Source organism: Pseudophryne corroboree, chromosome 8 (assembly GCF_028390025.1).
Source record: "Pseudophryne corroboree isolate aPseCor3 chromosome 8, aPseCor3.hap2, whole genome shotgun sequence".
In the NCBI taxonomy this organism is placed as follows: Eukaryota; Metazoa; Chordata; class Amphibia; order Anura; family Myobatrachidae; genus Pseudophryne; species Pseudophryne corroboree.
Window position 1 is genome coordinate 66760275 of NC_086451.1, and position 22700 is coordinate 66782974.

Sequence of the window (22700 nt, forward strand, 5' to 3'; positions counted from 1 at the left end):
AATTAATATACATAATAGGTCTGCCTCCGTTATTTTACAAATGTGTTTTAATTACTATTTGAAGTGATTGGATTGATTACTAGCACAAGTGTTATTAATCCTCCTCATTAGTAAGGGTATTTAAACCCAACTCATATATTACATGGTATCCTTTGATAAAGCTGCAAAACTTCTTGGGGAGCAGCGAAACGCGTCAGGACCCCCTGCTCTACACCACTTCTGCTCTACACCAGTTTCATCTTGGCGACCATGTCCACGTGTCTGAACCAATCCCGGATCCACTACCAGCTTGCTGTGCACTAATAAGAGGACATCTCCAGCAATTCACCACTTCTAATGAGGACATCACAAGTCTAACATGGACTCTCAGTTATGGAAGCTTTTCCACCTCTAAATTGGTGACCGGTAAATATTTATAAACTGAACTGTGCTGATACAATATATCCTCTATGGACTAGTGGACTTACCTGGGCATATTATATAGGAACAGACACATATTGGTCTAATGATATACAGAGAATTCAATTGAATGTGGTGTATAAATTTTTATCATGTATTTTGAGGAGAAAAATTGCCATTTATAGTGGTTTTATTGTTTTTACTATAATAAATTGTTACACTTTTTAACATTGTTCTAATCCAATCACTTCATCAGTAGCGCTGCCATCTGTGTATATTTTCTGCCGTGATGTGTAAAAAAGGGGACGCTGTCTGCCGTAATGTGTAAAAAGGGGACGCTGTCTGCCGTAATGTGTAAAAAGGGGGACGCTGTCTGCCGTAATGTGTAAAAAGGTGGACTGTCTGCCGAAATGTGTAAAAGGGGCTCTACCTGGTGTAGTGGTGCTACTGTGCAGCGTAAATTGAATAATGGAGACTACTGTGCACTGTAGTATGAATTGGTATTATTTTGTGGCCACTTCCCCATGAAGCCACGCCCCTATATATTTTTTGCGCACTACCCCTTTCTTGCATGTGTGTGTGTGTGTGTGTGTGTGTGTGGGGGGGGGGGGGGGGGGGGTGCCAATGCCGTTTTTTGCACACAGCGCTAAAATGCCTAGTTACGGCACTGGCAGAGAGAGTTAGATTTGGGTGGGTTATTTTGTTTTTGTGCAGGGTAAATACTGGCTGCTTTATTTTTTATACTGTAATTTAGATTTCAGTTTGAACACACCCCACCCAAATCTAACTTTCTCTGCACATGTTACATTTGCCCCCCCTGGCCTGCAGTGCACATGGGCCCTTATTCCGAGTTGATCGCACCAAGCAACTTTTTGCTGCTGGTGCGATCAACTAATCCCTGCCTATGGGGGAGTGTATTTTAGCATAGCAGGGCTGCGAACACTTGTGCAGCCCTGCTATGCTAAAAAAGTTTCACACATAACAAGACCAGCCCTGCAGCTACTTACCCAGTGCAATGGATCCAGCGATGCAGGTCCCGGCTTTGACGTCAGACATCCGCCCTCCATTCGCCTGGACACGCCTGCGTTTTTGTTACCACTCCCCGAAAACGTCTGGAAACGTTGAGTATCCGCCGCGGAACACTTCCTGCCTGTCCATCTTCTTGCGATCGCCGATGCAATCACATTTGCCGCTGGTGGCGGCGTCGCCCGGCGACGATCATCACCAGGCAATGACGCGCGTGCGCAAAGTGTTTGCCATGCATGCGCATTTCCGACCCGTTCGCACCACAGCGAAGAACCACTGCGTGAGAACGGGTCGGAATGACCCCCCTGGTTTTGCCCAACTGCTAACAAATTTGCTGCTGCGATCAACTCTGAATTAAGCCCTGTGTGTGTACTTGTGGATGGGTGCATGGAGAAGCCTGAGTGCCATGGAGGGGGCATGTGGGGTGGTCTTAGTGGCATGGGTGAGACTTTTGGAGGACATGTAGGATCTGAGCGCTTGTTTGGATCTAAGGCATATAGGGGCATTTATGGGCGAGTTGAGGTCTGAGGCACTTAGAATAGTTTTGGAACAAGTTTAGTGGCCTTTGAAGCATAGCAGGTTGCATGTTACTGGTTTACAGGGAAGACCATCCTTGTTTATTAAATATATAGGGGGGATAGGGGGTCTTTCCCTCACTTGTGGTATTAGAAAATCCATTTACTGTCAATTCTGTACTATTGCAAAAAGCCCTTTAGCAATGCATGTTATATACATGGCATATTATCTCAATTCCTTCACAGCATCTCAATCTAATGGGTATCAAATAAAAAACAACTCAACCTCTGAGACACATCATGCGAGCTGACGAAAGCCGTTTCGGCAGCACTTGTACATTGGGGGTAATTCCAAGTTGATCGCAGCAGGAAATTTTTTAGCAGTTGGGCAAAACCATTTGCACTGCGGGGGGGGGGGGGGGGGGGGGGGGCAGATATAATATTTGCAGAGAGAGTTAGATTTGGGTGGGTTATTTTGCTTCTGTGCAGGGTAAAAACTGTCTGCTTTATTTTTACACTGCAATTTAGATTGCAGATTGAACTCACCACACCCAAATCTCTCTCTCTCTCTGCACATGTTATATCTGCCCCCCACCTGCAGTGCACATGGTTTTGCCCAACTGCTAAACAATTTCCTGCTGCGATCAACTTGGAATTACCCCCATTGTTTACTGTTTTTTTTAATAAACTAATTAACGAGAACATAGTTCCCTTAAGAACAACATATTGGCCCTCATTCCGAGTTGTTCGCTCGCAAGCGGATTTTAGCAGATTTGCTCACGCTAAGCCGCCGCCAACTGGGAGTGAATCTTAGCATCTTAAAATTGCGAACGATGTATTCGCAATATTGCGATTACACACCTCGTAGCAGTTTCTGAGTAGCTCCAGACTTACTCGGCATCTGCGATCATTTCACTGCTTGTCGTTCCCGGTTTGACGTCACAAACACACCCAGCGTTCGCCCAGACACTCCTCCGTTTCTCCGGCCACTCCTGCGTTTTTTCCAGAAACGGTAGCGTTTTTTCCCACACGCCCATAAAACGGCCTGTTTCCGCCCAGTAACACCCATTTCCTGTCAATCACATTACGATCGCCAGAACGATGAAAAAGCCATGAGAAAAATTACTAAGTGCATAGCAAATTTACTTGGCGCAGTCGCAGTGCGAACATTGCGCATGCGCATTAAGCGAAAAATCGCTGCGATGCGAAGATTTTTACCGAGCGAACAACTCGGAATGACCCCCATTATCAGAAAGAAATTGAACTACATGAACGATAATTCAAAAAGTCCACACAAAAAAAACTAAAACGCAAAGAGAGTTTTCTTTGAAGAATGAAATGTTTTAAGAAAAACAAACTTTTATCATCACCGTAAGTACTTTACATGTTAGTCATACACCTACACTTATTACAGGTTGAGTCTCCCATATCCAAAAATTTGATATCCAAAATATTCTGAAATCCACTGCTTTCTGACGGCTCAGTGTACACACAATTTGTTTCATGCAAAAAATGACTAATAATATTGTATAAAATTACGCTTAGGCTACGGGAGGACTTTATTATAGCTTGGAGAGAGATAAAGTACCAACCAATAAGCTTCTGTCATTTTGTATATACAGCCTGTACAATGTAAGGTAGAAGATGATTAGCTAGTATTTTATCTCTCACAATGGGATCCGGTCGGTATCCTGGCAGTCAAAATACAGACGCCGGGTTAAACTTTACTATCTGGCTAGCCATCTGAGTGAAGTGGTGGCTTCTTTTGTGACCCCGAGGCACTATTGCCTGGGTCGACTTAGCAGTTTTTCACTGGGGCTTCGCTGTGGGGCCTGGGCAAGCCGTATCAGCTCACTCTAACGAAACCTTTTCCCTCTCTAAAATTCCATCTTTCTATCTGGCATAAATCTCTCAGGAAATACAATTTGTCCTCCTCCCACTCCCCCCTCACCCCCCTCTGGGACAACCCTGAGTTCCCCGATGGGGTTTCATCTTCTCGTTTCACATCCTGGTTTAGCGCTGGGGTTCACGTGGTATATGATCTCTCTCTCCAAGACCACTGGATGTTGATATCAAATGTAAGTTTTCCTCCCTATCCCCTCCTTTTTTTGAATACTTTCAGAGCCGACATTTTCTTCTCTCCCTGCCTCAAGCTGACGTATTACGGGAGCTTACGTCATTTGAATCCCTATGTATTAAAAAACCCATAGGTGGAGGGCTAACGCTGATCTATACTATGTTGGTTGGAGTTTCCTCGGGATCGCAGACCCGACATGAGCGGGAGTGGGACCTGGGTCCCCCACCAGACGATGCCTGTTGGGAGGAGGTACGGGAGGGTATAGCTAAAAGTTCTATCTCTACCCGACTCAAGGAGACATCCTATAAGTTATATTATTGGTGGTACTACACCCCGGACAAATTGTCTAGGATGTTCCCTTCTGCTACTCCGGTTTGTTGGCGGGGATGTGGTCAGCGAGGAACTCTTTTCCATATCTGGTGGACTCGATATGCTGAAATCCCTCTCTGGCTTAGAGCTTGCATTGGACCCTTGGGTATTTTTATTGGCTCGCCCGTTCCCAGATCTTGACCCTCTCCTAAATAAACTGTTTTCTCATATTGTTGTGGCTGCTAAATCTTTAATCGCTAAAAATTGGAAGGCCTCTGCTGCTCCTACTATCCCTGCCCTGAATAATTATATTTGGTTCGTGGCTAATGTGGAGAAGATCACTTATTATCTGCATGACTGTCCTCATAAATTTGAACTGGTCTGGGGCCCCTGGTTGCTCATGATGTCTCCCCCACAATGATATGCGACATACCCCTTCATTCATACCACCTGTTTATACCTAGCCATACTGTTCCTGGATCCTTCCTCCGGACGCTATCCGGCTCTTCTCAATACTCGATAGTTATTGACCAATGCCTGACTCGTATACCTATGTCTATATTGGTATGTTTATGCATTATATATTGTTATCTTTGGTATACTTTTCTCCTTATGGCCTAGATCGTCCCTGTCTTTTGCTTCGGTGCTTGTCCCTTTCTACTTTCCTCCTGCTCTCCCCCCCCTTTCTCTCTTCCCCCTGCTCTTCCTTGTTTCTTTCTCCCTCGCAATGGGTCCCCTCTTGCGGGACTTCTTTGTTCGATTTTCTGTAATCTGAAAAAAAATTAGAAAAATACCACGGAGACTGGTTTTCGCCTTTTATTGTACAATTGAATCTGTTTTGTATATTTTCTTTGTCACTCCTGGTATAAATAAAGAGTTTAAAAAAAGAAAAATACAGATGCCGGAATCCTGACACATCTCGGAATGCCGGTGGCAGCATCCAGACAAGGTACACAACACGGGCGTGGGATCCCGAACGATCGTCTGCCAGGCCGCCGGACATGTTAGCTGCGGAGGTGGGGCCTTAGGTTTAGGCAGGGGCATAGCCAGAACTTTGTGGGCCCCATAGCAACATTTTGAAGGGGCCCCCATCCCAATGCTTCTAGAGAGACACTTCTCTGCAGCAGTTGTTAATTTTATGCCCTATAATAGTGCCCTAGTTAATTTTCTGACCCATAGTAGAGCCTTATTTAATGTTATGCCCCATAGTAGTGCCCTAGTTTCTTTTATGAATCGCAGTAGTGCTTGATTTCACCCAATGTCACATTTCAGAGCTGCCAGTACACATTATGCCGCACAGTACCCCCAATTCACATTATGATATATAGTGCTCCCCGTTCATATTGTGCCTCATTACAGTGCCCCAGTTCATATTATATAACATTAAAATGACCTACAGTTCATTGTATACCACAAATTGTATTTTGACCGCCGGCATTACGAACCCAAACCTTCACAATTGTGTCTCTCTCTCTTTGCTTTGATAATACTGTATAATGCAATGGTTCACAAACTTTTTTAAATGACGGAGCCCTTAGGATAGAAGTTTCTTATTGAGAAATTCAGAAAAAAAATAAAATTAAGTAAATTGTGTTTATATGTCATCCTTCGGTTCAATGATATGGTGAGGGACAGGATTCGCTTTTGTCTCTCCACATATTTTATGATTGGCAGCCACCAGCACTGGTTTTACCTATTATATTTACCTTAAATAATTTCAAATAGTCCTGGACCACCAACCCAGGGCACCCCTACAAGTGACCCGAGGCACCCACTGCTATAAGGTGTAAATTTATTTAATATTACCAGTTATTTATATAGCGCACACATATTCCGCAGCGCTTTACAGAGAATAATTGTCCATTCACATCAGTCCCTGCCCCAGTGGAGCTTACAATCTATATTTCCTACCACATGTACACACACACACACACATACAGGCTAGGGTTAAATTTGTTGGGAGCCAATTAACCTATCAGTATATTTGTGGAGTGTGGGAGGAAACCGGAGTACCCGGAGGAAACCCACGCAAGTACGGGGAGAGAATATACAAACTCCCCACAGTTAGGGCCATGATGGGAAGTGAACCCATGACCTCAGTGCTGTGAGGCAGTAATGCTAACCATTACACCATCCGTACCTAAATGAAACATATATAAACTTCGTGTTTAGAATTGGGTCCCATCCCCAAGATATCTGGTATACAAATATTCCAAAATACGGAAAAATTACGTATTCAAAATACTTCTGGTCCCAAGCATTCCAGATATGGGAGACTCAACCTGTATATAATTGATAGCCTTATGATACAGGGGCTACAGCTCTACCTAGTGGCACACAGTAAGTACTGCATAACTAGATAACAAATACTGTCTGTCAGTGAGTTTCAAAGACTGAGTTGTAAATACTATAGTAACATTATTTTTAACAACATTTATAACCTGTTCAAAACAGGTGCCAGCAATCATAAATTAAGAGAAAAGTCCAGAAGCAGAGCATTGTGTCCCTCTTGGAGAGGTCATGTTGGGAGGTATGCATCTTATTTGCATCACTAATGTAGAATCCCCATGGGTACCCTGGACACAAGCTCTACATGCAGCTCTTGCGTGCATTGCTAACCTGGGGAAAAGAGAAAAGACCGCAAGCAGCGCCATGTGTCCCACCATGCAGAGTTGTGCATAATCCGCAACTTTATATCAACTCTATTGCGACAACAATACTAAACCTTAGTGCCCTGGACACTATAAGCAACTTTAGATGCTGCTACGGTGAGGCAAAGATACTAAATTCAGTACAGAAGTCCAGGAATCGCTACAGTTGGGTTGCCCCATGCATCTTGTGCCATATGGCGCAGGAAAGATAAATGTATGAGAACACGTCTATATGCATATGACTAGTGACAGACATAAATACATGAGGTGCTCTTACCTTACGGCACACCGTCCCACTCATGGTTCTGGAGACCGGGCGCACAGACCCACGACCCAAATTCTCTAGTCTCCGTTTTTGGTTGAAGAGTGTCAGCAGCTCCACCTCTTCCTCTCCCTGCAAAGAGCAGCAGTACCGGGCCTGGCACAGGACCGGCTTACAACTAACAGCAGTACTGGGCCTGGCATAGAACAAACAGCAGCACTGGGGTCTGCCACAGAACCATGCAAAGAGCCACACAAAGTGTGGGGTAAGGGGCATAGTAGACAGTTTAGGTGTACAGTAGAAAGCAGAGGGCAGGCAATGCCAGAGCTGAGTGCAAGAGAAGATACAGTAAGTAGATGTTGGTAACAACTGCTAAAGGACTTATGGTACATAGGGGAACTGTTAGGAACTGGTTGTGGTAAGACTACGGTGGACTTGGGAAACATGAAAGACCTGGGTTTCATCCTCAAATGATCAATAAATCTATTAACCACACAGTCGCCTCTTGGTGTTTCAGTTGATTGGTGGAGAAACAGTGAGTATCATGACTGTATGTGTTTTCTACAGTATGTGCTCTGCAAAGGAGAAAGGTCTACTCAGCTGGAGGTGACACGAGGCAGCTCTGAACCTCCCTGGATAACTGTAGTTTCATGACTATATGATTTCATATATGCTCTGCAAAGGATAAAGGTCCACTCAGCTGGAGGTGATATGACCTCCCCGTATAGCAAATCCCTGGATGACTGTAGTTTCATGACTGTATGTGATCTGCAAAGGATAAGGGTCCACTCAGCAGGAGGTGACATGAGGCAGCTCTGGACTTCCCTGGATACCAAATGTCTGGAGGACCTCATTAATGCCATCAGCTGCTGGCTGTGCAACCCAGTAGGTATGATTCAGCTGCACATGAAGTGGTAAAGTGTGTTCATAAAATTACAGCTGTGTATAGTAAAGATGAAAAGCAAGATAAGGGTAGAGAGGCTTGCTGAAAGACCAGGCCTCAAAGAGTGGAAATGCTGGGCCAAGTCTCAGGTGTGGAGTTGACCATTCCCCTTACCTCACTGTCATGTGGGGGTAGTTGGTGGAGAAGTTGCCTCAGTCTGTATCTTTCTCCTGTACCCTGTACGTAGGGGACTTTGTCCTCAGGAATACAACTGAAGTATTGCTGGATCTGAGAGAGAAGGCAGTAAATGTAACAGTAAATGACAGACAGGAACACTGCACATCACCAATATGATGGACAATGAGAGATGTACCTGCTCAGGGGTTAGTCCAGGGGGTACCCAGGCATACTTCTCCATCGCAGTGTCAGAACTACTTTCACCAGAGGACAAGCGATGGGCACCCACCATTCGGCAGAGAGACCGCTCCAGGTCCTGAGGAGCTGCAGCACTGCCATGCTCCTCCCATGGGCATTGACAGTGTTGGCAGATTTTTCTGCACCAAAGAAAAATGCCATTATAGTCAACATTTAGTAACATGCATAAAAGCAATAAAAAGTTGTACAGTAGACATCAATATAGGCAAGATTAGTTGCATGGAGAGGATATACTATACATAAAACAGAATACATACCTATTACTGGGTTCCCAGCTATCATGATCCCAACAGCGGGATCCAGGCCACCAGTATGCCAGCAGCGGGGTGAGCGCTAGAAAGCCGCTTGCGGGCTCGTTTGCCACGCTACGGGCACGGTGGCTTACTGCGCTGTTGGGATTCCGGCGTCGGCATTGTTACCGCCGGGATCTCGACAGGCGGTCTCGTGATCGCCTCCCCATAAAACAGTAAGCTTACCATAATAAAGTGAATATCGTACTTTGGGGCATATGCATCAACGCTTGCATAGAGATAAAGTGGAGAGAGAAAAAGTAACAACCAATCAGCTCCTAACCGTCACTTTACAGGCTGTATTTGAAAAAATGACAGGAGCTGATTGGCTGGTACTTTTCTCTCTCCTCTTTCTTTCTACAAGCATTGATGCATATGCCTTATTGACTGGAAACATAGTGGAGTTATCCATTCTCTGGAATGAAGCATTGGCTGGACAGTTACAGCCATTTGGGAGGTACAAGTTGAGTCTACTGAGTCTCCCGTTGAGTATCTAAAATGCTTGGGACCAGAAGTATTTTGTATTTTTAGATTTTCTGTATTTTGGAATATTTGCATACCATAATGAGATATCTTGAGTATGGGACACAAGTCTAAGCATGAAATGCATTTATGTTTCGTATACACCTTATATCAAAGGTTCCCAAATGCTGTCCTCAAGGTACTCTAACAGTCCAGGTTTTAAAGATATCCATGCTTGGGCACAGGTGACTTAATTAGCACCCACTCGGAAGCTGCAGGGGACTTCCGAGTTTTAGGGTAGCTCTCCCGCTTCCTAGTGAAGTGGGCAGAATGGAGTTAAAACCACAGAAAACAGTGCAGCTGTGGAAAGGGGGTGGGGCTAAAGATGCAAATCACATATTTTAGTCCCACCCCCTACCCGCAAATCATGGGCATTGCTCTGTCTTGGGGCAGGGCCTAATGACATCACAGTCCAACCCTGCCTGAGGCACCCGAAGCATAATCCCTGATAAGTGCCGGCATCTGGAGAAAACGATGCCAGCACTAATAGGATCGCCCCCAGTGATCCTATTGGCAGCGGCGGGAAAGTACAGATGCTAATAGGATACCGCCCTAACAGTCCAGGTTTTAGGGATATCCATGCTTGAACACAGGTGACTAAAGTAGTACCTTAATTATTTTGATTTAACCATCTGTGCTCAGGCCTGGGTATCACTATACCTGCACTGTTAGTGTGCCTTGAGGACTGAGGTTGGGAAAGCCTGGGGTAGACAGGATGTATGTTATGTGACCGGCGGTCTCCTACCGGCACCTACATCCCACACCCTCACTAATCCCGACAGCATGCTGACCAACAGGGACTGTTCCCACTCGTAGCAAGGGGCTTCATTGCGCTCATCCCCCCCCCCCCCCCCCCGGGGCATCTCAATGCGGGGATCCCGCTATCGCTATTTTGACTGGCGGTCTCCTGACCGCCGGTCACACATACAAAACCCGGGTTGCAATGGTGCAAGTAGAATTTTTTTATTAGTGGTACTGATAGTAAAATTGGGCATGGTCACGTGTCATGAGGGCGCGTGGTCACACGAAACTAGGGGAGTGGCTACATGACAATAATGGCATGGCCACATTATGCCACGCACCATAATGCCCCTTACACATTATGCCAAACACCGTAATGCAGGGACGGATTGGGAACAAAAAGCGGCCCTGGAAAAATTTGTACTAGTGGCCCCACATGGGCAGCACCAGAGGTGTAAGGTCTAGCCATGGGCCATGGCAGCAGCACCCTCCCCCCAAGACTTTCCAGATAGTGGGCATGTCCAGCATCAAGGGGGAAGTTAAAAAGAAATAAAATTAAATATTATGAGCACATTATATGATACAGCTTCAGAATTTAGGAAACTATATCATTCTTTAGAAAGATATATTTTCTTGCTTATTACACCAACTGTATCCCAATCACTATTCACTCAATCTTATATGTCAGCCAAGCAGGCAGACAGAGCATACACTAGATCATCTGCAATCACAGGCTAAGTGGCAAAGTCATTTTCATATATGCAAATTATTTAGCATCTTATTCATTATGTCTATAAAAAGGACCACATGTCCTCAAACAAAACAGGCCCCACTGGTGCGTCGGCCCACCGGGAATCTTCCCTATAAGCCCTATGGCCAATCCGCCTCTGCCGTAATGTCCATTACACATTATGACACACACAGTAATTCTTATTACACATTATGCCACATGCCTGTTACACATTATACCACACACCATAATGCCTATTACATATTATGTCACACACCGTTATGCCACTGACACCATTTTACAAAAATGCCCCTTTATAAATGATGTCCCACTGGTGGGCTGGTGGTACTGTGTACTACCAACACCATATTTCTTAATGGTACGTCGTACCACCCCGTACCACCCAACTTTCAGCACTGTCGGGTAGACAGTGAGCATGGAACAGAGGGTGAAGAGGAGAGATGGCTGAAGATTAATGAAGATGTGGATCTTGGGAGCCCGCTTGAAGTTTGATCGTGACAATGACTGTGTAATCAGGGGGGCACTCCGCATTCTGCTAGTGGGGGCAAAGGGGGCAGTGGAAGCAACAAAATAATCTGGTTGTAAATCCCTTCAATGATTACAGGCTCCTAATTTTGCATTCATAGGCAATGTAGCTTCATCTTCATGGCGCTCTAAGCTATGCTATCTCCCAGAACCAACCCTGTGAGCTGGGAGTTATTTTAGGAGCTCTGAGGAATGTGACATATGAAATAACACAGCACAATGTGAGATTAACCTGTGTCACTGTGAATGCAGAAGATAAAGAGTCAGCCACAGGAAAATAAATAAATTGAACATTGCAGTGTACCCCTTCAAAAGAAGTAAATTGTACTAAAAAAAACAAAAAACATAAAACTTAATATTTTGTTTTTACATAATATGTAATTATATATGTAAGGATATATATTATGCCTTATGATAAATTATTATTTTGCAAACAAATTAAACTTGAGGTATTCCAGTTTCACATTCTGCATTCCTCCATCTATTGTATTACTATGTATACACTGCTTATAGCAATGTGTTCTTCAGTCTCAGGGTCTATTTATCCTTTGTACCTATTTTCATGTTACCGCAGACACTCAAATTATGAAGCAGCCAAAAGGCTTAGCTTTTGGATGCTATATAAAACCATCCTGAGATGGAATTACTTATACCCGGCATTGGGAGGCCTTTGAAGGCAGAGAAACTTTGCTGTATACCCCCCTCGTCAAATCTCCTGAAAGAGTGGACCTCTCTCCTGCATGCTGCCCATTTCCTGACTGGAGTGTGCGGCCTGTGGGTTTGATGATGCAGTTTGCATTTAATATAATCATGGCCCCGCCCCCCACTGTGTGGAGCCATAATGACACAATCACTAAACCATACCCTGAAACAACCTGGTTTTCCTATTACATTATTATTGCTGAAAATCTGTTGGCTAAGGGCCTAATTCAGACCTGTTCATAGCAGCAAATTTGTTAGCAGTTGGGCAAAACCATGGCCCTCATTCCGAGTTGATCGCTAGCTGCTTTCGTTCGCAGTGCAGCGATTAGGCAAAAAACCGGCAGTTCTGCGCATGCGTATGCAGCACAATGCGCACGCGCGTCATACTATTACAACGAACGATGTAGTTTCACACAAGGCCTAGCGACGCTTTTCAGTCGCACTGCTGACCGCAGAGTGATTGACAGAAAGTGGGTGTTTCTGGGTGTCAACTGACCGTTTTCAGGTAGTGAGTGAAAAAACGCAGGCGTGACTGGTGAAACATAGGCGTGGCTGGCTGAACGCAGGGCGTGTTCGTGACGTCAAAACAGGAACTAAATAGTCTGCAGTGATCGCAAGCTAGGAGTAGGTCTGGAGCTACTCTGAAGCTGCACAAAATTCTTTTGTAGCCGCTGTGCGATTCTTTCGTTCGCACTTCTGCTAAGCTAAGATACACTCCCAGAGGGCGGCGGCTTAGCGTTTGCACGGCTGCTAAAAGCAGCTAGCGAGCGAACAACTCGGAATGAGGGCCCATGTGCACTGCAGGGGGGACAGATATAACATGTGCAGAGAGAGTAGATTTGGGCGGAGTGTGTACAAATTGAAATCTAAATTGCAGTGTAAAAATAAAGCAGCCAGTATTTACCCTGCACAGAAACAATATAACCCACCCAAATCTAACTCTCTCTGCACATGTTATATCTGCCTCCCCTGCAGTGCACATGGTTTTGACCATCTGCTAACAAATTTGCTGCTGCGATCAGGTCGGAATTAGGCCCTATATCACCAAAATTGCACCAGTTTCGGCAACTCATAGGCCGTTACAAATGTCTGCAGTTCTGATTAGCTGCACATAGGGGGTCATTCCGAGTTGTTCGCTCGCTAGCAGTTTTTAGCAGCCGTGCAAATGCTAAGCCGCCGCCCTCTGGGAGTGTATCTTAGCTTAGCAGAAGTGCAAACGAAAGGATCGCAGAGCGACTACAAAAAAAAATTGTGCAGTTTCTGAGTAGCTCCAGACCTACTCCTAGCTTGCGATCACTTCAGACTGTTTAGTTCCGGATTTGACGTCACAAACACGCCCTGCGTTTGTCCAGCCACGCCTGCGTTTTTTCAAACACTCCCTGAAAACGGTCAGTTGACACCCAGAAACGCCCACTTCCTGTCAATCACTCTGCGGCTGACATTGCGACTGAAAATCTTCGCTGGACCTTGTGTAAAAATACATCGGCCGTTGTGGAAGTACGTTGCGCGTGCGCACTGCACCGCATACGCATGCGCAGAAGTGCCGCTTTTTCACTTAATCGCTGCGCTGCGAACATTTTTCACTAGCGATCAACTCGGAATGACCCCCATAATTGTGAATGTTACTGGCAGCTCTTGTATATATTGGATTTCAGTGGGTTTACTCAATTCAGAAGGGGGTCCATATTTATATGCACACAAGGGAAGCTGTTGGGATCCCAGCAGTCAGAATCCCGACGTTGGAATCCCGACCCTATTCTGAATGCCGACACTGGAATCCAGAATGGGTGCACCATCCCGGCGCCGGAATCCCAACAGCCGAGATGATGAACGAAGACACACCGCAGTGCTGGAGAGGTAAGCCACGACGGGAGGGGGAGGTTAGGTTTAGGCTGCGTTCCAGGGGGTTAGGGTTAGGCTGCAGGGAGGGGGGATTAAGGTTAGGCACCCCCCTCAGAGGGTTAGGGTTAGACTGCGAGGGGTAAGGGTTAGGTTTAGGTTCCCGGGGACAGAAGGTTAGGTTTAAGCACCTCCGGGAGGTGGTTAGGGTTAGGCTGCGGGTAGGGAAGGTTGGGGTTAAGGTGGTGGGGAAACGGGAGAACACCCCTTACTCACCCCGTCTGCTTTTTCTCCAGCGAGATCCCGGCTTCGGTATTTTGAACGCCGGGATCCCGAGTGCAGGGATTTCATACTGATCCCGCATACGATACACCAGGAAACTGGAACCACAGCACGTAGCAAATATTGTGTAAATTTATACTTTGTTTTTGGTATAATAAGTTCTTAATATTTAGATAAGCTGAAGGCTGCATAAGCCTGAGGCCATATAAGCGATCAACTTTTTGTGATTGGTTGTTAAATGACTAAGCAGTTGCTAGGCAGATCAGTTTTCCCGGTTGGTTTTTTCCTATTGGTTTAAGGGGTTGTGCATCAGGATGAAGAGGAGGGTCTTAGGTTAGTATATAGGGGGTGGCCATCTTGCTAGACTCCCTCTTGCCTTTCAGTTTATGCCCCAGGAAGGATAAGTACTATTGCTTATTTTCACTGCCTGTAAATTTTTTTTTTTTTTTTGAATTTAATTTGCCTTCTCTAGGGCATTATACAGTGCTGTGCCCCCTCTCTGCGTGTCATTGTCTACTTTTGCAGATTCTCCCCCCTCTGCCATGCCTCGTCCAAAACGTGCAGCTCCCCCCCCCCGGCGCCTCGTGGATGCGGGGAGCGCCTTCCGCTCCCGCTCCCCGAGCGTTGCGCCACAGAGAGGACTTCCCCCTGTTTCAGACAGGCGGCGGGGACGGGCAGTTACAGCCCGCTCCCCTGCCGCACGGAGACGGGCGGCCAGCGGCCGCTCGTCACGTGGTGCCGATGCGCGCGGCTCGGCCGGGCCGCGCGTCCCGGCGCTCGCAGCGGGACGGGCCTCTCCTCTCCCTCCTGCCTCGGGCGTCTGCAGCACTTCCCCTCCGGCGGCCGGCGGCCGCTCTGCACGTGGCGCGGGTGCGCGCGGTCCGGCTGGGCCGCGCTCCCCGGCGCCTCCCGCGGGCGAAACGACTTCCCTCCCTCCTTCCATAAGTGCCTCCGGCCCTCCTCCTCCATCCCCGCGGTCGGCTCTCGGCGGCGTCCTGGGGGCACAAGCTGTGCCGGACGGCCGCGGCAGAGCTGCGGGTGGCGAGGGGGGGGTCAATATGCAGCTGGGGGATATGAGCCCAGGGCAGCGGGTAGCGGCTCCCGCTGTCCCCGGGACAATACAGGGCCCCATACTACCCCCCTCCAGCGGGGGGTTTAGCACACCGCACCTCAATTTAAATAATATTGGGCCGTTTGGGCCTAGTGTCGCCGGGGCGGGGGACGTGGCAGCGGCGGCCGCCACACCCACCCCGGCGGCAGTCACATGGCAGGGTTTTCCCCCGGCCTCGGTGGCCTGCTCGGGCTCCTCCTGGGTGTCAGACGCCCCGACGCCATTAACGGCGCCCCCGCTCGTCGGTTTTCAAACCCCTCTCCACGCCCTTCCCGGTCTTTTTCAGTTTGGGTCCACACAGACATCCGTCTCGGCGGCTTTTATGACGCCCGGCGAGGCGCTTTCGGTAGCAGCGCAGCAAGGCTTCGCGGGGAGCCAGTCCTTCCCCGGGGGTTTTGCGTGGCCTCCGGCTCCAGCATTCCCCTTAGCCGCCAGCATGCCTTCCATGGGCTTCATGACGGTGTCCGGCACACAGTTTTCCCCGCACGGGGCCAGCGCGGGCGCCGGCGTGCAGTCCACGTGGTCGGTCGGTGGCCCCCGAGTCGCGGTGCCCTTGCCGGCCTTTGCGGGCCTGCAGTCAGGGCAGGCACCGGGCGGTGGGTATCAGGTGGCACAGAGTTGGCCCCCTCTCGCGGCGCCCCCTCAGTTCCTTCCGGCGTCATACGGATGGGCGGGGGCGGGCGGCTGCCCGCCGCATACGGCGTGGCGGCCGTCTTACCCCGCGAGTTTCGGTGCAGTGAGCGGGTCAGCCTTTACGCAGTCGATCGGGTACACCTCGGCGGGGGCCCCCTCCCTGCAGCTGCCGGGCGGCCATCCGCCACGGAACGGGGGGACGGGCTCTCCGCCTCCGCATTTGCGGACAAGTGTTAATGATGTTCTGGTTCCCCCGGTGCCGGTTGTCCCCTCTTTTTCTCCCTTGCAGGTTCCGTCTAATTCAGGGGCTACGCCCGTCACGAGGCGAAGGTCACGGACAAGCGCGACTGCGAACCTGGAGGTACGGCCATCAGCGGAGGCGGGTGCAGCGGACGACGCGGTTCCGGGTCCTTCAAACTCCGGTGAGCTAAATATTCCTTTACACGTTTCAACTTGTAGTTCCTCGTCTTCTAGCAGCGTATCATCCGGCTCTCCGCGGCGCCCGCGTAAATTAGCTAGGCTCATCGCGCGGCGAATGGCCAAGGAGGCGCACAAGGTGGCCGCTCCTGCGCAGGTGGTCCCCTCCGACCCTCCCCGTTACGGCGAGATGGTACATTGCGCCAACACGGCAGTGACAAGAGGGGTTCGTAAGCGCATGCGGGAAAAAATACGTAAGGGGAAGTATGTAGACATATTCACCCTTACAGAGGAAATGCGGCAGGGTTTTGACGCGGCCAAGAAACCGGGTGGTATTGGGGAAAATGCGTTTCGCAATTTTCACCAGTGGCTGCTTGGGTTTTTGGTGTTCATGGCTTGCTACACGGAATCGCGTCCCGCGGAGTATGCCAACTTGGTGAAATATTTGTTTTTAGTACACGATATGTACTTAAAATCCAAGGGTTCCGCGTGGCGGGATTACGACGAGAAGTTTCGTCGCAATCAGGATGGCAACCCCATCCTGCCCGCGGGTTTTAAGGATGTTGAGGTGTGGTTGGAGGTCACGCAGCAGGTCAAACCCACCCCGGACGTCACGGCCAAGAAGCCCGGGGCGGCCGGGGCGGTGGCTTCTCGATTGACGGGAAAAGGCAAGTGCTTTGCCTACAACGACGGCAAATGCGGCAAAGGAACGGGCTGTCGTTTTCGCCACTCATGCAGGTTGTGCGGAGCCAGTCACCCGGCCAAGGAATGCACCGCGGCGACAGGCGGTAAGCCTGCCGCTTCCACCGAGGCCGGTGGAATTGGCAAGTAAGGCCTTCTCCCCGATTATAGTTCCCGAGTTGCAGCGCTGGCTTACCTTGTACCCCGATGAGTCGGCGGCATCGTTTCTCTTGCAGGGCTTTCAGCACGGTTTTCGTTTGCCAATCCCGGATTCGGTGTATGTGGTTGCACGCCAGAATTTGAGATCGGCTCGGGAATTCCCGCAGGAAGTCCGGCGGAAGGTTGACGGGGAGATTGGGCTGGGGCGCATGGCTGGGCCCTACGCCCTTTCCCCGTTGCCCTCCTTGTGCATTTCCCCAGTAGGGGTAGTGCCCAAGAAGGCCATAGGTAAGTTTCGTTTGATACAGCACTTGTCGCACCCGCCGGGGCTGTCGGTCAACGACGCTATCCCGGAAGCCCAATGCAGAGTTCGATATCAGTCGTTTGACGACGCGCTGCGATTAGTGCGGGATTGTGGTCCGGGGAGTCTGTTGGCAAAATTGGACGTGGAGTCGGCCTTTCGGCTACTCCCGCTACACCCAGATTCCCTGCGGTTTCTGGGTTTCAAAATAGGGGGCGAATTCTACGTCGATCGGTGTCTCCCCATGGGTTGCTCTGTCTCCTGCGCCTACTTTGAGTGCTTTAGCACGTTTTTGCACTGGTGCGTCCAGACCGCCTCCGGGCAGATGGGGGTGGCTCACTACCTGGATGACTTTCTTTTTGTAGGCCCCGGAGACAGTTCGGTCTGTGGGGACATTCTCTCGGTGGCCAGGTCGTTATTCTGCGCTTTAGGGGTACCGGTTGCGCAGGATAAGTGCGAGGGTCCTTGCACTTGTCTTAGCTATTTAGGTATCGAGATTGACACGGTAGGGGGGTGCTGTCGCTTGCCCGAGGATGAGGTGCGGAAACTATTGGGTTTGATTACAGACTGTTTAGGAAAACGCAGGGTTCGGCTTAAACAGGTGCAGTCCTTGCTTGGTTCTCTCAATTTTGCGTGTCGGATTATCCCCATGGGTAGGATTTTCTGTCGCAAACTTGAGCGGGCCACCGCGGGGACGGTTCGACAGAATCACTCCGTGTACCTTTCCCGCGAGATCAAGGATGATTTGCGGATTTGGGTCTCGTTCCTGGTGTCCTTCAACAGGGAAGTGTTGTGGCCCGCTCCTTGTTGTTCCAGTAAGCAGCTGCAGTTGTTCACGGATGCTTCAGGCAGTCGAGGTTTCGGCGCGTTCTTCGCTGGCTCATGGTGCGCTGCGGCCTGGCCGGCATCTTGGGTAACGCGTGGGTTTACCAAGAACCTGCTTCTGCTGGAATTGTTCCCGATCTTAGTGGCGCTTGAGTTATGGGCCGGACGGTTCGCAAATAGGGACATTTTGTTTCTTTGCGACAACTTAGGGGTAGTGCATGCGATTAATAACCAGCGTTCCTCATCTCCGCAGGCGCTGCGATTGCTAAGGCATTTAGTGTTGGTTTGTTTGCAGCGCAATATTAATTTTAGGGCTCGCCACGTACCTGGAGTTGACAATGGAATTGCGGATGCATTGTCCCGGTTCCAGTTTGACAAATTCAGGACGTTGGTTCCGGGAGCGGAGGCAGAGGGGTTACAGTGCCCACCTTCTGTCTGGCAGATGGTCGAAGCGGTTTAACGGCGTTGGCCAGGTGTGCACTGGCTCCCTCTACGCTACGAGCGTATGATGCTGCATGGCGGGATTGGTCAGCCTTTCAGAGTAGGTACGGGGTAGCAGGTGAGTCCTCGGCCGACGCCCTGTTGACCTTTGTTTGGGAGCATTACCAAAACGGTAGGTCAAAAGCGGCCATGGCTACTGCCCTTGCGGGCATCGCCTTTCACTCGCGACTCCACGGGACAACGGACCCCACGGGGTCGTTTGTCCTTTCCAGAGCGCTGAAAGGTTGGGCTAGGTTGCACCCGGCGCCTGCGGATTCACGTAGGCCTATAACGTTGCAACTGCTAGCGGAATTGCTGCGTGTGCTACCTCGGATTGCGTCCTCGGAATTTGAGGTGGCATTGTTTAGTAGCGCGTATGCCCTGGCCTTTTTCGGGGCTTTTCGGGTGAGCGAGCTAGTGGCGAGCAGCAAGGCGTCCCGGGAATCGGGTCTGCTCTACGAGAATGTGCGCTTGCAGGAGGGCCTGTTGCTCTGTAGGATTGTGCGGTCCAAGACAGATCAAACAGGTCGGGGTCGCTGGTTGTCCTTGGAGGCTCAGGGAGGTATGGGCGTTTGCCCGCTGCGGTTGACGCAAGAGTATGTGCGGTTAAGACCTCCGGGGGGCAACCAGTTGCTGGTGCACGCGCAGTTGGACCCTCTGACAAAGTTTCAGTTCTCATCGGTGTTCAAGAAATGTTTGACGGCGTTGGGCTTGCAGGAGGCGGACTTCGGTACTCATTCCTTTCGGATTGGGGCGGCTACCCATGCGGCGGCCGCTGGTTCATCACCAGCGGCTATTCGGGAGTTGGGTCGCTGGAAGTCGGCCTCCTATAAGTCCTATGTCCGTATAGATAAGTTATAAGTGCGCCTGTTGCGCTAACCCAAAAACGTGTTTACTCGTCGGTTTTTGAACGCTTACCGTTCAGGAATCGAGGGTGTGAAGCGAATTTTTAAAATTTTTCCTCCGAGGGGGCCTAATTTCAATTGGCTGTTCTACCAAGGTCCACGGGAGGTTTTTTGAGTTTTCTCCTTCACTTGGGTTTTATTGGTTACGTTGTGTTTAAGTTACAGATTATGTGCATAATCTGACATTAGGATATTTTCTTTTACAGCTGTCAGCAATTTTGGAGACCACATATGGATGGTTGGTCATTCATATGTTTTTTGGGCGGAGAAACATCCCATGGCATCTAGGGCGACTGAGATTTTTGGGTCCCGGCAATTTAGATGGTTAGGTGTTAGGGGCATGTTATGGGGTGATTTGTTGCGCGTCCTTTTTTCTAGGGAGCGCCGCTGGGGTCGCCCCAGTTGTATTATCATTCATCTGGGTGGTAATGATCTGGGCCGAGTTAAAGGCATAGACTTGATTTTGTCTATAAAGGCGGATGTGGTGGCGATACGTTGTCACTGGCCTGGGGTATGCATTGTCTGGTCGGAAATGGTGCCCCGTTTCCATTGGTGTGGTGCGGTGCGTTTCTCGGCGCTGGAGAAAGCACGCAAAAAGGTGAACTCGACGGTGTCTCTGTTTGTCAAGGCCATAGGCGGAGTGGCAATTAAGCATCCTCTGCTGGTGCTGCGGAACAGGCAGTTCTATAGAGACGATGGGGTTCACCTTTCTCCGGAAGGAGTGCAGTTTTTTCTGGAAGATATTTTCGGTCTTTTTCGTTAGAGCTAGTTAGTTTCTGGTTGGTTAAGGTTCTGTTTGCGGATGGCGGTGGCGGTTTGGAAAACCTTGGTGGCGGGAAATCGCTGCCAACCAGCTGTCACACAGGCATAAGTGGTCATTGTGGGGCTCCCTCTTTAAATGGACGGCAGGTGTGTCCTTTTCTTGCGGTTGGACATTTAGACGTTCCCCTGCGGGAACCGAACGTTTGCCAGAGAAAGAGGGGTAAGGCCAGCACAATGCGGGTTATGCGGGAAGGAGGCGGGGTATGTGTACTCCCCTCCTTGGTTTGGTGGTTTGTCATCTAGGTGACGGGTGCTGGTGTTTGGCAGCGGTTTTCTGTTTGCCATCCTCCAAACTAAAGTTAATATATATTCAATTCTAATTCGGCCTCAATTATTACCGTATATACTCGAGTATAAGTCGACCCGAATATAAGCCGAGGCACCTAATTTTACCACAAAAAACTGGGAAAAATTACTGACTCTAGTATAAGCCTAGGGTGGGAAATGCACGGTGCCAGGGGTTTTCATGCTCAGGGTGTCATGCTCGTTGCCAGGGATTTTATGCGGTAGGTGTTATGCTTGTTGCCAGGGGGTAATGTTTGTTTCTAGGGTTGTGCCCCCAGTGCCACATATACCCCCAGTGACAGATAAAAACATGCCCCCGTTGCTTTGCCCCCAGTAGTTATGCCCCTTCTTTGCCCCCAGTATTTGTGCCCCCCTCTTTCATTGCCCACAGTAGTTATGACCCCTCTTTCTTTGCCCCAGTAGTTGTGGTGCCCCCTTTCTTTGCCCCCAGTAGTTGTTGTGCCCCCTTTCTTTGCCCCCAGTAGTTGTTGTGCCCCCTTTCTTTGCCCCCAGTAGTTGTTGTGCCCCCTTTGTTTGCCCCCTGTTACTGTGCCCCCTTTGCAGCTTACAAACATAAACACACACTAAAACAATACTTACCACTGCCCCGCTCCTGCTTCCCGACCGCTTCTTCTGCTGCTGCGCTGCTCCGCTCCGTCTGGCCGCCGCTCCATCTGTTCATCCGCTCCGTCTGGCCGCCGCTCCATCTGGATCCCCGCTCCGTCTGGCCGCCGCTCCATCTGGATCCCCGCTCCGTCTGGCCGCCGCTCCATCTGGTCGCCGCTCCGTCTGGCCGCCGGCGCCGGCGCCCGCTTCCCGGCACCCGATCATCTCTATGGGAGAGACGTCATGACGTCTCTCCCATAGCAACGCCGCACAGACACTAGAGGTCAATAATGACCTCTAGTGTCTGTCCCTGGAGCCGGCTGCAGCGGACGCCCACACAGCCCACGGCGTCAGCCGTTGACTCGAGTATAAGCCGAGGGGGGCTTTTTCAGCATAGAAAACTGTGCTGAAAAAGTCGGCTTATACTCGAGTATATACGGTAGTTTAAAGAGTTGGTCAGCGATTAATAAACATCGTCTGACCTTTAACTCCAGCTACTGTGTCCGTGTCTTTATTTCAGTGTGTGGTGTGGTTTTATTTAGTGATAAGCTAGCTTAAGTAAAAGGTTTATGTAATCACAATAAAGTTATGAGCGGCTTAGATAAGCTGAAGGCTGCATAAGCCTGAGGCCATATAAGCGATCAACTTTTTGTGATTGGTTGTTAAATGACTAAGCAGTTGCTAGGCAGATCAGTTTTCCCGGTTGGTTTTTTCCTATTGGTTTAAGGGGTTGTGCATCAGGATGAAGAGGAGGGTCTTAGGTTAGTATATAGGGGGTGGCCATCTTGCTAGACTCCCTCTTGCCTTTCAGTTTATGCCCGCCCGCCCTCCCAGAATGCGTCTACGTTTTTTGTTCTTGCTGTGGGCTATTGAAAGCCAGATTGGCGGGAAATCGCTGCCAACCAGCTGTCACACAGGCATAAGTGGTCATTGTGGGGCTCCCTCTTTAAATGGACGGCAGGTGTGTCCTTTTCTTGCGGTTGGACATTTAGACGTTCCCCTGCGGGAACCGAACGTTTGCCAGAGAAAGAGGGGTAAGGCCAGCACAATGCGGGTTATGCGGGAAGGAGGCGGGGTATGTGTACTCCCCTCCTTGGTTTGGTGGTTTGTCATCTAGGTGACGGGTGCTGGTGTTTGGCAGCGGTTTTCTGTTTGCCATCCTCCAAACTAAAGTTAATATATATTCAATTCAATTCTAATTCGGCCTCAATTATTAGTTTAAAGAGTTGGTCAGCGATTAATAAACATCGTCTGACCTTTAACTCC

The 22700-nt window shown here is 49.3% G+C and overlaps 1 protein-coding gene across 3 annotated transcripts in view; it reads right to left on the reverse strand.

The window, feature by feature from the left end:
* The window catches only part of PRICKLE3 (prickle planar cell polarity protein 3), a 99066-nt gene that overhangs the window by 21644 nt on the left and 54722 nt on the right, over positions 1-22700 (reverse strand). For 2 of the 3 annotated variants that reach the window (XM_063936565.1, XM_063936563.1), the window contains exons 3-5: positions 8496-8676; positions 8297-8410; positions 7255-7395 (exon numbers count right to left, since the gene is read on the reverse strand). In XM_063936565.1, the coding sequence (XP_063792635.1) occupies positions 7255-7395; positions 8297-8410; positions 8496-8676 (436 nt within the window). The remainder of the gene's footprint in view (positions 1-7254; positions 7396-8296; positions 8411-8495; positions 8677-22700) is intronic. The other variant, XM_063936564.1, reaches the window with a different exon arrangement.